This window comes from Oncorhynchus nerka, linkage group LG9b (genome assembly GCF_034236695.1).
Source record: "Oncorhynchus nerka isolate Pitt River linkage group LG9b, Oner_Uvic_2.0, whole genome shotgun sequence".
NCBI lineage: Eukaryota > Metazoa > Chordata > Actinopteri > Salmoniformes > Salmonidae > Oncorhynchus > Oncorhynchus nerka.
In genome coordinates this window covers 30,437,995-30,454,713 of record NC_088424.1, presented here as the reverse complement: position 1 = coordinate 30,454,713, position 16,719 = coordinate 30,437,995, and the positions used below count along the sequence as shown (strand labels likewise).

General features: G+C 44.2%; 1 protein-coding gene across 1 annotated transcript in view; it reads right to left on the bottom strand.

Annotated features, from left to right (window-relative positions):
• The window catches only part of LOC115114584 (GREB1-like protein), a 47,805-nt gene that overhangs the window by 15,692 nt on the left and 15,394 nt on the right, over positions 1–16,719 (bottom strand). The window contains exons 13-25 of the mRNA XM_065013523.1: positions 15,808–15,942; positions 15,369–15,632; positions 14,993–15,173; positions 14,517–14,709; positions 10,709–10,842; positions 10,247–10,589; positions 5,147–5,262; positions 4,646–4,890; positions 3,911–4,464; positions 3,469–3,571; positions 3,178–3,333; positions 2,778–2,917; positions 2,117–2,278 (exon numbers count right to left, since the gene is read on the bottom strand). Coding sequence (XP_064869595.1) covers positions 2,117–2,278; positions 2,778–2,917; positions 3,178–3,333; positions 3,469–3,571; positions 3,911–4,464; positions 4,646–4,890; positions 5,147–5,262; positions 10,247–10,589; positions 10,709–10,842; positions 14,517–14,709; positions 14,993–15,173; positions 15,369–15,632; positions 15,808–15,942 — 2,726 coding nt within the window. The remainder of the gene's footprint in view (positions 1–2,116; positions 2,279–2,777; positions 2,918–3,177; positions 3,334–3,468; positions 3,572–3,910; positions 4,465–4,645; positions 4,891–5,146; positions 5,263–10,246; positions 10,590–10,708; positions 10,843–14,516; positions 14,710–14,992; positions 15,174–15,368; positions 15,633–15,807; positions 15,943–16,719) is intronic.

Here is a 16,719-nt window from a genome sequence, read left to right as displayed (position 1 = left end):
TGCTGCTACACAAATGCTTGTTTTGCTATGGTTGAGAATCTGAGATGACAGTGTTGTTAACAAAAGGCTAAGCCTGAGAGCAAGCATATTTATTTCATTTCATTTGCGATTTTCATGAATAGTTAACGTTGCGTTATGGTAATGGGCTTGAGGCTGTAGTCACGATCCCGGATCTGGGTTGGCTCGACGCAAGAAGTTAACTAACCTCCAAACGAGCTTCAATGCAATACAACTCTCCTTCCGTGGCCTCCAACTGCTCTTAAATGCAAGTAAAACTAAATGCAAGCTCTTAAACTGATCGCTGCCCACACCTGCCCGCCCGTCCAGCATCACTACTCTGGACGGTGCTGACTTAGAATATGTAGACAACTACAAATACCTAGGTGTCTGGTTAGACTGTAAACTCTCCTTCCAGACTCACATTAAGCCTCTTCAATTCAAAATTAAATCTAGAATCAGCTTCCTATTTCGCAAAAAAGCATCCTTCACTCATGCTGCCAAACATACCCTCGTAAAATTGGCTCCTACCCATCCTCGACTTCGGCGATGTCATACAAAATAGCCTCCAACACGCTACTCAACAAATTGGATGCAATCTAACACAGTGCCATCCGTTTTGTCACCAAAGCCCCATATACTACTCACCACTGCGACCTGTACGTTATCGTTGGCTGGCCCTCGCTTCATACTTGTCGCCAAACCCACTTTCTCCAGGTAATCTACAAGTCTTTGCTAGGTAAAGCCCCGCAATATCTCAGCTCACTGGTCACCATAGCAGCACCCACCCGTAACATGCGCTCCAGCAGGTATATCTCACTGGTTACCCCCAAAGCCAATTGCTCCTTTGGCTGCCTTTCCTTCCAGTTCTCTGCTGCCAATGACTGGAACGAACTGCAAAAATCACTGAAGCTGGAGACTCACATCTCCCTCACTAACTTTAAGCACCAGCTGTCAGAGCAGCTCACAGATCATTGCACCTGTACATAGCCCATCTGTAAATAGCCCATCCAACTAACTCATCCCCATACTGTATTTATTTATTTATCTTGCTCCTTAGCACCCCAGTATCTGTACTTGCACATTCATCTTCTGCACATCTATCACTCCAGTGTTTAATTGGTATATTGTTAGTGTTCGTTTCCTCGTTTCCTTATCAATTAGTTACTCATTGGTGAAATTAGCATTATGACAATAACTTTAATTAAATAATTTAAAAACCTTTATTAATGCAATTGCAGACAGAAGTTGACAAACAGGAACATATCATGAATGTTTCTGAGTAAGTTCTGCATCCAACAAAAGGTCTCCAGATTTTTATTAAACCCTAAGTCGCACCCTGATGATGTCAATGTCATCATCCTCTACTCCTGGGACCTAAACCATGCCTACAAAGCTGTATAAACAGGGCCTTTATTGTTAGCTAAACACTTAGCTGTAAATGTCCCCTCCCCCCAAAGTTGATTTATTGTGGAATGTTTACCTAGTCTTATCTCCTTCACTCCCCTGCAGAGTTCTGTCTAAGTCACACATTTCCAAGAAGGGCCTCTTTATAATGAGGCAGAAAAAGAGAGAGAAAACTAAAATACAAATGTAGAACAATACTAAACTTCTACAATATTGTTAATCAGTAGTCTAAAACCCTATAAATGTAAGTAGGGAGGGGTCTTTTAACCCCTCTCCTTCTATTAATAAAACATAAGCATAATCAATTTTTATAATACATCAAACACTTTGGTACAACCCTTTTCATGACCCTTAGGTGAACCCCTATTTATTGCCTTACCTCCCGTATCTTACCTAATTTGCACACACTGTATAGACCTTTTCTACTGTATTATTGACTATATGTTTGTTTATTCCATGTGTAACTCTGTGTTGTTGTATGTGTCGAACTGCTTTGCTTTATCTTGACTAGGTTGCAGTTGTAAATGAGAACTTGTTCTCAACTAGCCTACCTGGTTAAATAAAGGTGAAATAAATAAAAATATTTTTAAAAATGCACTACTGATTACAGAAGCTGAAGGGAGAACATTCCTTGCCACTATTCATACTCATCTTGGGAACAACATTCTTAGAACTGGAGGGCAGACTCAAGATTGTCCATATCACCCTTTACCTGCGCAGAGACGAGGGGCAGCCTCATGCTCTCCAGGTGACTGCCTTGCTGGCTGAAGACAAAGTGCTGCTCCTTGGCCTTGGGGATGATGAAGTGGAGCTGCACCTCCTCTCCCAGCATGGACGAGCAGAATGTGAAGGCGTGGAAGGTGCACTCCGACAGCTGAACAAAAACACATCAACACACATCGTTACACATCCTGTACACTCAGAGCTCCACCACTCAGTACACCACCCAGTACACCACCCAGTACACCACCCAGTACACCACACCACTCAGTACACCACACCACTCAGTACACCACACCACTCAGTACACCACTCAGTACACCACACCACTCAGTACACCACACCACCCATCACACCACACATCACACCACTCGGCACATCACCCGCCACACCATCCAGCACACCAGCACAACAGTCCTTCTACAAGCTGGGTGGTGTTTTTCTATAGGTTTATAAAAGTGGAAGAAGGGTGGGGCTGTTGAGAACACACAACACAGCAATAGTTGACACAGGTGTTCTGTTAGTTAAGCCAATAAATCAAGTTCTCCCATGAGACAAACAATCTCTTCACAATGTCAAACTACTTTTTCCCTCCCAGAACCATCTTTAGATCTAAATATATAGATGGCTCTGTTCCCTCCCTATGCACTGACCTGTGTGGCAGGGCTTCCTTCACAATAATGGTGACACTGCTTACAATGGTGAAATGCATTGTGGGCCGCGAACATACTCAGCCGAATCGACACAGTCTCCCTCTTTACAGGCATTTGGCTCTCTCCTTCCAGTTTGGGATCTGCATGGACAAATATTACAGTTACATCCACATGCTATGGGACAAAGCAGTTTAAGATACACACACACAGACAACAAATCAATATACATACACTTGAGGTAGAAGTTGCCCTTAAACTAAGATCAGATGATGTAAGATCAGATGTTAACACCAAATATTAACTCAACCTATTAATGGGGTCCACTCATATCTGACCCTGAATCAGGGCAGGTTCCTTCTACAATGACATGGGCCGTGAATAAGAGTTTATTTCTGCTGACCTTTCAAGCCCTTTGGCATCTTGTCAGTGTAAACGGAACTGGCCCTTCTGAACTTAGGGTCTCTGGGGAAGAGGTCAAAGGGTAGTTTGCGGATCTCCTCGATGTCTGGCCACTGGGTCCTGGCTGGGGGTGTGGCCTCAGACATGTCCGTGGTCGCTAGAAGAGGAGGAGAATGACACATCAATAAACATTTACATCAGCTTCAGTTCCTCGAGTCACACAGCATGAGAGAGAGAGAGAGAGAGAAATAAAGACAGAGATAGATAAAACATAAGATCCAGCTCTCCTTACTTTCCTCCAGCTCCTCTTCATCGTACACATCTACTTCCAGCAGTCTAATCAACATGCGGAACAGGATGCGTAGAAACTGCAGGTAGGCACCGGTCTTCCCCACCTATTACAGAGAACAGAGTATTTAAAAGGACTTACCTATCCGGTTGTTACAACTGACATGCTGACATTGCATGCAGCCATCAACACTTAATCTTAGCAATCCATTCAAATACCATAATTAAACACAATTGCCTCTTAGGACTCCATACAACTAGGTCGATATTCTCTTGCACATGGTGGTAGAAGACTGATACTTATCTCTGTATCCGAATGGGAGGGATATGATAGGACAATCCATATCAGCATGCAGCTCTAGACTATGCCGGATGGCATGCACAGGAGAGGTGCTGTCATTGATATAGATATGAGGTGATATATTAATATCTGTATGGTCTCTAACCTGTGGGGGTCCACTGAGCAGCAGGCGTCGTGGGTGTGGCACCGGGGGAGCCTCGTGGTCGGCATGGTGCTGCCCGGCTACGGTCCACTGTCTGTAGAAGATGCTCTGCTCTGCCCCCTGGAGGTTAGGTTTGAAGAGGGGCCTCAGCAGGCTGCTCCAGCCCACATCAGCGTGAGGCAGCAGGGAGAAGGAGCTCAGCTGGCTCCCTGATTCTGGAGTCAGGAGGTTGTAGGCTGCGTGGGACAGGATGACAGTCCGTGGAGAGACTAGAGGTGACTTGCTGCCCCCGCCACACCCCGTGGACTGGCTGGGGCATTGGGTAGAGGAGGAGGAAGAGCAGGAGGGAGGGGTGTTGGAGGGGCAGGGGGCGGCATTACCCAGGGAGTCACACTCCTGTTTGACCCAGCAGGGGGAGGATGAGGCCGTGCCCGGAACTGTCCTGTAGTCCATCATGATGCTGCCTGCCTTGCCTCCGGGGGGGCAGGAGGAGGTGGAGGGCTTCTGGGAGGAGTCAGGGACATCAGAATATCTGACCCCGTTCTCTGCCAGAGAGCCTGAGAAAGGGAGAGGAATAGGATGGGTAGAGAGAAAGTCCAGACTCATAGAATAGTCTTTCAACTGTTTCATAAACCCTTTCCAACTGTAACACCCTCACTACACAGTATCCTGGAACCTGAAAACAAGCGGCTCATTCCCATTTCCTAAACATGTTGAGTCTGTTGTCCAGGGACCTACCGGAGGCTTTAGTAGCAGTGCTGACATTGCTCTGGGACTTCTCCAGGTCCACATGAAGCTCTTGGTCTGGGTCCTGGGGGCCGCTGGTTTTGTCTGTCTCTTGGTCCCTGTGGGCCATTGCCTTGCGCGGCTCCTGCACCATCCCCAGGGACACATAGGAGCAGCCTAGACCTACCTCCTGCTCCAGGGCCGTACGTGTCAGGTAGCTGGAGTCGATCAGACGCAGATCACAGTACTTCAGAGACCTTTAAGGGGAAAAAATAGGAAAGGTGAGGTAGGGGATTCTGCAGTTTTACCAAGTCAATCCAATAGACGGTAAACCTGTTTTACAGGATGGTGATGACCATTGGGACTAGGTATCCGAATTGGGAAACACTTTGCATTACTAGCAGTATTACAACATTACTATAGAGGTTTATGAGCAACCTCAAGTGCTACACAAATTTGCAATACTACTTGCTAATACTACTGTGGCAAATGTGATGTGTTTGAGTTGATCACCTTGGGAAGGTCTCTCCCAGAGGGTCTTTTCCAGTGAGGATGACGACACAGGGAAGACCCTCCAGATCCTCATAGGTTTGAGGGATCCAGTCCTCATTTTCACATCCCTGCCAGGCCTACAGCAACAACACAACACACAATTAGAAATGTTTACGGACCAAATTAAAACCAAGTTAGGTAACACTTTATTTAGAAAGTCCATCTGTAGACGCTCTACAAACTATCACTAATATTTCAATTGTCTACTAATCCTAACTCTAGCCCCAACCGTTACCCTTATCCTAACCCTAAACGTAACTCTTACCCTAACCCTTACCTTAACCTTTTTGGGATAGGGGGCAGCATTTTCACTTTTGGATGAATAGCGTGCCCAGAGTGAACTGCCTCATACTCTGTCCCAGATGCTAATATATGCATATTATTATTAGTATGGGATAAAAATCACTCTGAAGTTTCTAAAACAGTTTGAATGATGTCTGTGAGTATAACAGAACTTATATGGCAGGAAAAACTAGAGAAAAATCCAACCAGGAAGTGGGACATCTGAGGTTTGTAGTTTTCCAAAGCTTGGCCTACCGTATACACATTGAGATATGGATAAAGTTGCACGTCTTACGGCTTCCACTAGATGTCAACCGTCTTTAGAAATTTGAATGAGGATTCTACTATAAAGGAGGGGCTCATGAGACCTCTTTGAGTCAGTGGTCTGGCAGAGAGTCTTGGTCTCATGATGCACGCTCCCGACAGAGTTACCTCTCGTTCCAGTGCTTTTCTGAAGACAAAGGAATTCTCCGGTTGGAACATTATAGATGTTTTATGTTAAAAACATCCTAAAGATTGATTCCATACATCGTTTGACATGTTTTAAAGGACTGTAACGGAACTTTTCGAGTTTTTGTCTGGATGAAGTGCCTGCGCATCATGAAGATGGATTACTGGGCTGAACACGATAACAACAAGTGGACATTTGGACATAAATTATGGAACAAATCAGTAATTTATTGTCGAACTGGGATTCCTGGGAGTGCCTTCTGATGAAGATCATCAAAGGTAAGTGAATATTTATGGTGTTGTTTCTAACTTTGTTGATTCCAAAATGGCAGATATTCCTCTGGCTGTTTTGGGTTCTGAGCGCCGTTTTCAGATTATGCTTTTTTTGGTAAAGTTTAAAAAAAATCTGACACAGCGGTTGCATTAAGGAGAAGTCGTATCTTTTGTATCTTTTATCAATGTTTATTATGAGTATTTCTGCAAAATCACCGGATGTTTTGGAATCAAAACATTACTGCACGTAAGGCGCCAATGTAAACTGAGATTTTTGGATATAAATATGCACATTATCGAACAAAACATACATGTATTGTGTAACATGATGTCCTATTATGAGTGTCATCTAATGAAGATCATCAAATGTTAGTGATGAATTTTATCTATATTTCTGCTTTTTGTGACTCCTATCTTTGGCTGGAAAAATGGCTGTGTGTTTTTTCGACTTGGCTATGACCTAACATAATCATATGTTGTGCTTTAGCTGTAAAGCATTTTTGAGATCAGACACGATGGGTAGATTAACAAGATGTTGATCTTTCATTTGCTATATTGGACTTGTTAATATTTCAAAAAAATATTTTTGATTTTTGCGAGCTGCCTTTTCAGCGGAATGTTGTCGAGGGGTTCCGCTACGCTATAAAGGTTAACTCTTACCCTAACTCTATCTCTTACACTAACCCTTATTTGCAGCTTATTTTTTACTTATTTTGTACATAATGTTGTTGCTACTGTCTCGTATGACCGAAAATAACTTCTCAACATCAGGACTGCGATTACTCACCACAGACTGGCAGAATCCTGTTTTTCCTTTAACGAGTCTGACGAGCCCGACGCGAACGATATACTGCTTTCTCGGGAACAGGCCCAGATACCCATGATTTGCGGGAAGAGGAGGCGGAGAAAAAGGGACCAAAGCGCGGGCTGGGCTGCCTTCTGAGAATTCATAGGTGATCGGAATAAACGCCCACTTCCTTCCATTCTGCTAGCAAACGTGCAATCGTTGGAGAATAAAATAGATGACATACAGTTGAAGTCGGAAGTTTACATACACCTTAGCCAAATACATTTAAACTCAGTTTTTCACAATTCCTGACATTTAATCCTAGTAAAAATTCGCTGTCTTAGGTTAGTTTGGTTCACCACTTTAATTTAAGAATGTGAAATGTCAGAATAATAGTAGAGAGATGATTTATTCAGCTCTTACTTCTTTCATCACATTCCCAGTGGGTCAGAAGTTTACATACTCTCAATTAGTATTTGGTAGCATTGCCTTTAAATTGTTTAACTTGGGTCAAACGTTTCGGGTAGCCATCCACAAACTTCCCACAGTAAGTTGGGTGAATTTTGGCCCAGCAAACAAAAAAACGGTCACCCAGAGCCGGCGCTCCAAGTAGCCTGGGACTTTAATGCAGGGAAACTTAAATCCGTTGTTAAAGCATGTTAAATGTGCAAGCAGAGGAGAAAAAAAAAACTCTGGACCACCTTTATTCCACACACAGAGACGCATACAAAGCTCTCCCTCGCCCTCCATTTGGCAAATCTGACCATAATTCTATCCTCCTGATTCCTGCTAACAAGCAACAATTAAAACAGGAAGCACCAGTGACTAGATCAATAAAATAGTGGTCAGATGAAGCAGATGCTAAGATCCAGGAGTTTTGTGCTATCACAGACTGGAATATGTTCCGGGATTCCTCCGATGGCATTGAGGAGTACACCACTTCAGTCATTGGACTCATCAATAAGTGTATCGATGACGACGTCCCCACAGTGACCGTACCAACCAGAAGCCCCAAACAGAAGCCACTGAGCTAAAGGCTAGAGCTGCCGCTTTCATGGAGCGGGACTTTAACCTGTTAAGACTCTAGGGGCAGTATTTCATTTTTGGATAAAAAGACGTGCCCGTTTTAAGCGCAATATTTTGTCACGAAAAGATGCTAGAATATGCTTGGAATTGATAGTTTTGGAAAGAAGACAGTCTTACGTTTCCAGAAATGCAAAGATTTTCACTGTGAGTCCCTTAGAACAAATGCTTCGGGCAAAACCAAGATGTATGACCGACCAGGAAATGCACAGGATTTCTGAGGCTACGTTTTCCATGATCGCCTTATATGGCTGTGAATGCGACAGGAATGAACGGACTCTTTCTCTTGTTTCCCCAAGGTCTTTGCAGCATTGTGACGTATTTGTAGGCATATCATTGGAAGATTGACCATAAGGGACTACATTTACCAGGTGTCCCGCTTGGTGTCTGCGTGGCAATCGGTGCGCAAAAGTCAGGTCCCGGTATTTTTCCATTCAAATCTCAGAACAAACCAGGCTACAAGGACGGTGCTTTCAATGGAGAGAAATATGACAAACCACCTTCAGGATTGATTCAAACAACGTTTTCCATGTTTCAGTCGATATTATGGAGTTAATTCGGAAAAAAGTTCGACATGTAGGTGACTAAATTTTCGGTTAGTTTCGGTAGCCATATGCATAGTAACAAAAGGGAACGATGTGTCCTACACAAGAATCTTTCAGGAAAAACTGGACATCTGCTATGTAACTGAGAGTCTCCTCATTGAAACATCTGAAGTTCTTCAAAGGTAAATTATTTTATTTGATTCCTTGGCTGGTTTTTGTGAATATGTTGCGTGCTAAATGCTAACGCTAATGCTAAGCTAGCTAACACCACTCTTACACAAATTAGTGATTTTCTCTGGTTCTAAAGCATATTTTGAAAATCTGAGACGACAGGATTGTTAAGAAAAGGATAATCTTGAGAACAGGCATATTTATTTCATTTCATTTGCGATTTTTAGAAATCGCTAACGTTGCGTTATGCTAATGAGCTTGAGGCTGTAGTTACGCTACCGCATACGGGTTTGGTCGGACTATGAGGTTAATCCAGAAGCTTATAAGAAATCCCGCCATGCCTTCCTACGAACCATCAAACAGGCAAATCGTCAATACAGGACTAAGATCAAATCGTACTACACCGGATCTGATGCTCGTTGGATGTGGCAGGGCTTGCAAACCATTACAGACTACAAAGGGTAGCACAGCCGAGAACTACCCAGTGACACAAGCCTAACAGACGTGCTAAATAACTTCTATGCTCACTTCGAGGCAAATGGCACTGAAACATGCATGAGAGCACCAGCTGTTCCGAAAGACAATGTGATCACGCTCTCCACAAACAATGTGAGTAAGACCTTTAAACAGGTCAACATTCACAAGGCAGCAGGGCCAGACGGATTACCAGGACGTGTACTGTGAGCATGCGCTGACCAACTGACAAGTGTCTTCACTGACATTTTCAGCCTCTACCAACATGTTTTACGCAGACCACCATAGTGCCTGTGCCCAAGAACACTAAGGTAACCTGCCTAAATGACTACCAACCCATAGCACTCACATCTGTAGCCATGAAGTGCTTTAAAAGGTTGGTCATGGCTCACAACACCATTATACCAGAAACCCCAGACCCACTCCAATTTGCATACCACACCAACAGATTCACAGATGATGCAATCTCTATTGCACTCCACACTGCCCTTTCTCACCTGGACAAAAGGGAACACCTATGTGAGAAGCCATAAGACTCCTGAACACCTAATCAAATGGCTACTCAGACTATTTGCATTGCCGCCCCCTCTTTTACACCGCTGCTACTCTCTGTTATCATCATAGTCATCATAGTCACTTTAACAAATCTACCCACATGTACATATTACCTCAACTAACCGGTGCCCCCGCACATTGACTCTGTACCAGTACCCCCCTGTATATAGTCTCGCTATTGTTAATCTTTAATTACTTGTTATTTTTATTTCTTATTCTTATCTGTATTTCTTTTGTTTTTAACTGCATTGTTTCACAACACCTGTTGTATTCGGCGCATGTGACTAATAAGATTTGATTTGATTCTAAACCTAACCCTAACTGTGACGTTAACAAGTAGTTGCTTATCAACAGATATTTTGTTGATGGTATTACCATATGTAGAGCACCTACAGATGGACTATCCAAACTATCCAAATAAAGTGTGACCCCAAATCTCACCCTGAGTCGGTTAGCGAAGTGTCGTGGAAGGCTGAGCTCGGCGGCAGGGTTCCCCAGCAGTATGGCAAAGCAGAACTGGAGACCCAGCTTGTCCCTGACGTCCTCCAGGCGCTCCTGGGCCAGCATGGCTAGCTGCAGAGAGGGCACCCGGATCAGCAGCATGTGGCCCCGGCCCCTGGTCCCCTCCCGGCCCGGAGCACTGATCAGATCCTCCACCATGGCCAGGGTCTCAGGGGTGATGTTGTCCCGTAGGGAAGGAGAGGAGATCAGAGCCATCATGGCTTCCGTGTACTGCTGGATCAACAGGTAGCTCCTGATCACCATGCTGTGTAGGTGGGGATGTCTGCAAAAGAGAAAGTAGAGGTGGTGGTGTTAGTCGTTTTAAGGCAGGTTTGGTGTCCAGGTGAACTGGTTTAGCAGCTTTTTGGGGACCTGACCCCTGACGCAGAGTGACTGACTGACCTCTCCAGCAGCATGTTGACCATCTTCTCGAAGGCGTCATCACAGCGCAGGATGGGGCTGGCCACCCCCCACCGCAGAGAGCTGCTGTGGTCCCTCAGGCCAAAGTACACCAGCTCCTTAGGAGAGACCTCCCCCTATGGGTCAAACACAAGAACATCAGCTGCTGTCTATGCAAACTGACTGTTCTCTGTGTCTGTCAGTTACATTTGTTTTTAAATGTATTTATTTAACCAGGTAGGACAGTTGAGAACAAGTTCTCATTTACAACTGTGACCTGGCCAAGATAAAGCAAAGCGACACAAACAATACAGAGTTACACATGGGATAAACAGACGTACAGTCAATAACACAATAGAAAAATCTATATACGGTGTGTGCAAATGTAGAAAGGCAATAAATAGGCCATAGAGGAGAAAAAAAACAATTTAGAATTAACACTGGAGTGATAGATGTGCAAGTAGAGATACTGGGGTGCAAAAGAGCAAAAATATAAAAATGTGGGGATGAGGTAGTTGGGTGGGCTATTTACAGGTGGGCTGTGTACAGGTGCAGTGATCGGTAAGCTGCTTTGACTGCTGATGCTTATAGCTAATGAGGGAGATTTAAGTCTCCAGCTTAAGTGACTGTTGCAGTCCGTTCCAGTCATTGGCAGCAGAGAACTGGAAGGAAAGGTGGCCAAAAGAGATGTTGGCTTTGGGGATGACCAGAGAAATATACAGTGCCTTGCGAAAGTATTCGGCCCCCTTGAACTTTGCGACCTTTTGCCACATTTCAGGCTTCAAACATAAAGATATAAAACTGTATATTTTTGTGAAGAATCAACAACAAGTGGGACACAATCATGAAGTGGAACGACATTTATTGGATATTTCAAACTTTTTTAACAAATCAAAAACTGAAAAATTGGGCGTGCAAAATTATTCAGCCCCTTTACTTTCAGTGCAGCAAACTCTCTCCAGAAGTTCAGTGAGGATCTCTGAATGATCCAATGTTGACCTAAATGACTAATGATGATAAATACAATCCACCTGTGTGTAATCAAGTCTCCATATAAATGCACCTGCACTGTGATAGTCTCAGAGGTCCGTTAAAAGCGCAGAGAGCATCATGAAGAACAAGGAACACACCAGGCAGGTCCGAGATACTGTTGTGAAGAAGTTTAAAGCCGGATTTGGATACAAAAAGATTTCCCAAGCTTTAAACATCCCAAGGAGCACTGTGCAAGCGATAATATTGAAATGGAAGGAGTATCAGACCACTGCAAATCTACCAAGAACTGGCCGTCCTTCTAAACTTTCAGCTCATACAAGGAGAAGACTGATCAGAGATGCAGCCAAGAGGCCCATGATCACAGAGAGAGAGATCTACAGCTGAGGTGGGAGACTCTGTCCATAGGACAACAATCAGTCGTATATTGCACAAATCTGGCCTTTATGGAAGAGTGGCAAGAAGAAAGCCATTTCTTAAAGATATCCATAAAAAGTGTTGTTTAAAGTTTGCCACAAGCCACCTGGGAGACACACCAAACATGTGGAAGAAGGTGCTCTGGTCAGATGAAACCAAAATGGAACTTTTTGGCAACAATGCAAAACGTTATGTTTGGCGTAAAAGCAACACCCGAAACACCATCCCCACTGTCAAACATGGTGGTGGCAGCATCATGGTTTGGGCCTGCTTTTCTTCAGCAGGGACAATGGTTAAAATTGATGGGAAGATGGATGGAGCCAAATACAGGACCATTCTGGAAGAAAACCTGATGGAGTCTGCAAAAGACCTGAGACTTGGACGGAGATTTGTCTTCCAACAAGACAATGATCCAAAACATAAAGCAAAATCTACAATGGAATGGTTCAAAAATAAACATATCCAGGTGTTAGAATGGCCAAGTCAAAGTCCAGACCTGAATCCAATCGAGAATCTGTGGAAAGAACTGAAAACTGCTGTTCACAAATGCTCTCCATCCAACCTCACTGAGCTCGAGGTGTTTTGCAAGGAGGAATGGGAAAAAATTTCAGTCTCTCGATGTGCAAAACTGATAGAGACATACCCCAAGCGACTTACAGCTGTAATCGCAGCAAAAGGTGGCGCTACAAAGTATTAACTTAAGGGGGCTGAATAATTTTGCACACCCAATTTTTCAGTTTTTGATTTGTTAAAAGAGTTTGAAATATACAATAAATGTCGTTCCACTTCATGATTATGTCCCACTTGTTGTTGATTCTTCACAAAAAAATACAGTTTTATATCTTTATGTTTGAAGCCTGAAATGTGGCAAAAGGTTGCAAAGTTCAAGGGGGCCGAATACTTTCACAAGGCACTGTACCTGCTGGAACGCGTGCTGCTGTTGCTATGGTGACCAGCGAGCTGAGATAAAGCGGGGCTTTACCTAGCAAAGACTTATAGATGACCTGGAGCCAGTGGGTTTGGCGATGGATATGTAGTGAGGGCCAGCCAACGAGAGTATACAGGTCACAGTGGTGGGTAGTATATGGGGCTTTAGTGACAAAACGGATGGCACTGTGATAGACTACATCCAATTTGCTGAGTAGAGTGTCGGAGGCTATTTTGTAAATGACATCGCTGAAGTCGAGGATCGGTAGGATGGTCAGCTTTACGAGGGTATGTTTGGCAGCATGAATGAAGGAGGCTTTGTTGCGAAATCGGAAGACTATTCTAGATTTAATTTTGTATTGGAGATACTTAATTAATGTGAGTCTCGAAGGAGAGTTTACAGTCTAACCAGACACCTAAGTATTTGTAGTTGTCCACATATTCTAAGTCAGAACTGTCTAGAGTAGTGATGCTAGTCAGGCAGACAGGTGCAGGCAGCGATCAATTGAAGAGCATGCATTTAGTTTTACTAGCATTTAAGAGAAGTTGGAGGCCACGGAAGGAGTGTTGTATGGCATTGAAGCTTGTTTGGAGGTTTGTTAACACAGTGTCAAAAGAAGAGCCAGATGATTCAGAATGGTGTTGTCTGCGTAGAGGTGGATCAGAGAATCACCAGCAGCAAGAGCCACATTGTTGATGTATACAGAGAAAAGAGTCGGCTCGAGAATTGAACCCTGTGGCACCACCATAGAGACCACTAGAAATCCGGACAACAGGCCCTCCGATTTGACACATTGAACTCTATCTGAGAGTCAGATAAGAATGCGGTGATTGCCAGAGTCGAAAGCCTTGGCCAGGTCGATGAAAACGGCTGCACTGTACTCTATTTTATCGATGGCGGTTATGATATCGTTTAGGACCTTGAGCGTGGCTGAGGTGCACCCGTGACCAGCTCGAAAAACAGATTGCATAGTGGAGAAGGTACGGTGGGATTCTAAATGTCCGGTGATCTGTTTGTTAACTTGGCTTTCGAAGACTTTAGAAAGGCAGGGCAGGATGGATATAGATCTGTAGCAGTTTAGGTCTAGAGTGTCTCCCCCTTTGTTTTTGTCACACTGCTTTGCTTTATCTTGGCCATGTCGCAGTTGTAAATGAGAACTTGTTCTCAACTGGCCTACCTGGTTAAATAAAGGTGAAATAAAAATAAATTAATACAATTTGAAGAGAGGGGTGACTGTGGCAGCTTTCCAATCTTGTTGTCTCAGTGGTGGAACAATTTTCGACCCCATTATTTGTGCGGCTATTTAGATGTTTTTACTTGCATTGACTGTGATATGGGTTTGTTTTCCTACCTTAGTTGAATGCACTAACTAAGTCGCTTTTGATAGAAGTGTCTGCTAAATGACCCAAATGTGAATGTAATTCCAAATAGGTACCACCAGAAGATGTAGATGAACCACTGCACAGGGCCACTCACCAGGCTGTCTGTGTTGTCTGGCCAGTGCACCTCGTTGTGAACGCTGATGCGGGACTGTCTTGTCTGCAGGGCGAAGGGGAAGCAGCTGACCTGCAGCACCAGCAGGTTCAAGGCCTCCAGGACCTCCTGGCAGTTTACCACCCTGTCAGCTATACCCTGAAGCTCCCCGTGGCACACCGAGCCGGACCGGGCACTACACAGCGAGGGGAAACAAAAATGAAGTTACCTTGAGGTATGTTGTTCTGTCCTGTTCTATATTTATGACGAAAAATACACCTCTGCTCTTTTCTGTCTTGTTCTGACTTGGCTTGGGCTGTTCTGTTCTTATTCAGTATGCTGTGTAGCCGAGGACTGACCCTCTAGCCATAGCAAAGTTTTCATTACAACATCTGTCAGAACCAACAGGATCAGCAGCACAACTTCCAGTTTACTCAAATCTGTGTGTGCATGTGTGTGTGTGTATGTGTATGTGTTACCTGGTCAGGTCCACGTGGGAGTTGTCGTGGATGAGCACGAACAGGGTGTAGGGATTCTGTTTGACTTTCCGCATAAAGGCCTCCATCTTGGCGTGGAAGTCTCCATCTAGACGAACCACATACTGGTCTGACCTCTGGTGAGCTGAGGAAGCATCCTCTATACCCAGGTCCACTAGCACTCCTGTTAGAGACCGGCAGAAAGAGATTACTAAAAGTTCCACAATCATTACTAAGAAACGTCATAAAAGGCAGATATACTGTAATCTTGAGATGAGTCTCTTGTAGACGACTACCTAAAGATGTGATTTTTCAATCCATTGTATTGCCAGTGCAGCCTTCAAATTCTAATTTGACCCTCTTCGCCCCTCATGAATACCTGATTGTTGGATGCGATGAGCGGTCTGGTTCACCAGGACGTGAGACGGAGGAACCAGAACCAGGAAGTCCACCTTGCAGAAGCGGCCCAGGTCCAGACTCTGGCTGCCTGAGTTTGCTATGGAACACACCAGGGAGAGCAGGCTCCTGGCTACACTCAGCTGGGGAGAGTGGATCTGAAACAACTCACTCAGCTGGGGAGAGTGGATCTGAAACAACTCACTCAGCTGGGGAGAGTGGATCTGAAACAACTCACTCAGCAGCTCTGTTGGAGGAGGGGGGGGAAGAACCTGCAGGTCACAATACTGGAAACTTAGAGCTGAATATATACAGTAGATTACTTTAATATCTATCCATCCATATTCTGATCCAGAAGCTTCATAGTGAGTCTCCAGCAGGAAGAGGAGGAGAAGACGGACCAGACCGTAGCCATGCCTCACCTGACTCGGAGGGAGGTACCATGGTGGCTGCCTCCTGGGACGGGATGTGGTCGGTGACATCGCCCTGGAAGGGCTGGATGACCTGGCCCTTCCGTTGCCGCTGGATGTGTAGCAGCTGCTTGTCCAGGTTGTCCCCTGGAAACAACAACACAACAGGCCACCACCCGTCAGAGACAAAGACACTCACACACACAGCAGCTACATAAGCAAAACCTCATCAAATATTGATGTGTCTGTCTGTGGCACAGTGTCCCGTTCCCATCCTGTGACTGCCAAACTGCCAGTTCAAGGTATTGCTGAACAAAGCAGTAGGGATGGGCCAGTGGGCATTAAGGAAGGTGAATATGCATAATTGGGAAAATATACATAAACATAACAATATGGGACCTAGATTGTGGTGTTGTTCTGTTTTCATATTGACACTAAAATAAACATTGTCCTTGAAACACAGTTCATGTTTGTTTGATTAATTGATTGATTCATTAAATGGACTACCTACATACAGTGGGGCGAAAAAGTACTTCGTCAGCCACCAATTGTGCAAGTTCTCCCACTTAAAAAGATGAGAGAGGCCTGTAATTTACATCATAGGTACACTTCAACTATGACAGACAAAATGAGAAAGAAAATCCAGAAAATCACATTGTAGGATTTTTAATGAATTTATTTGCAAATTATGGTGGAAAATAAGTATTTGGTCAATAACAAAAGTTAATCTCAATACTTTGTTATATACCCTTTGGTGGCAAAGACAGAGGTCAAACGTTTTCTGTAAGTCTTCACAAGGTTTTCACACACTGTTGCTGGTATTTTGTCCCATTCCTCCATGCAGATCTCCTCTAGAGCAGTGATGTTTTGGGGCTGTTGCTGGGCAACACGGACTTTCAACTCCCTCCAATGATTTTCTATGGG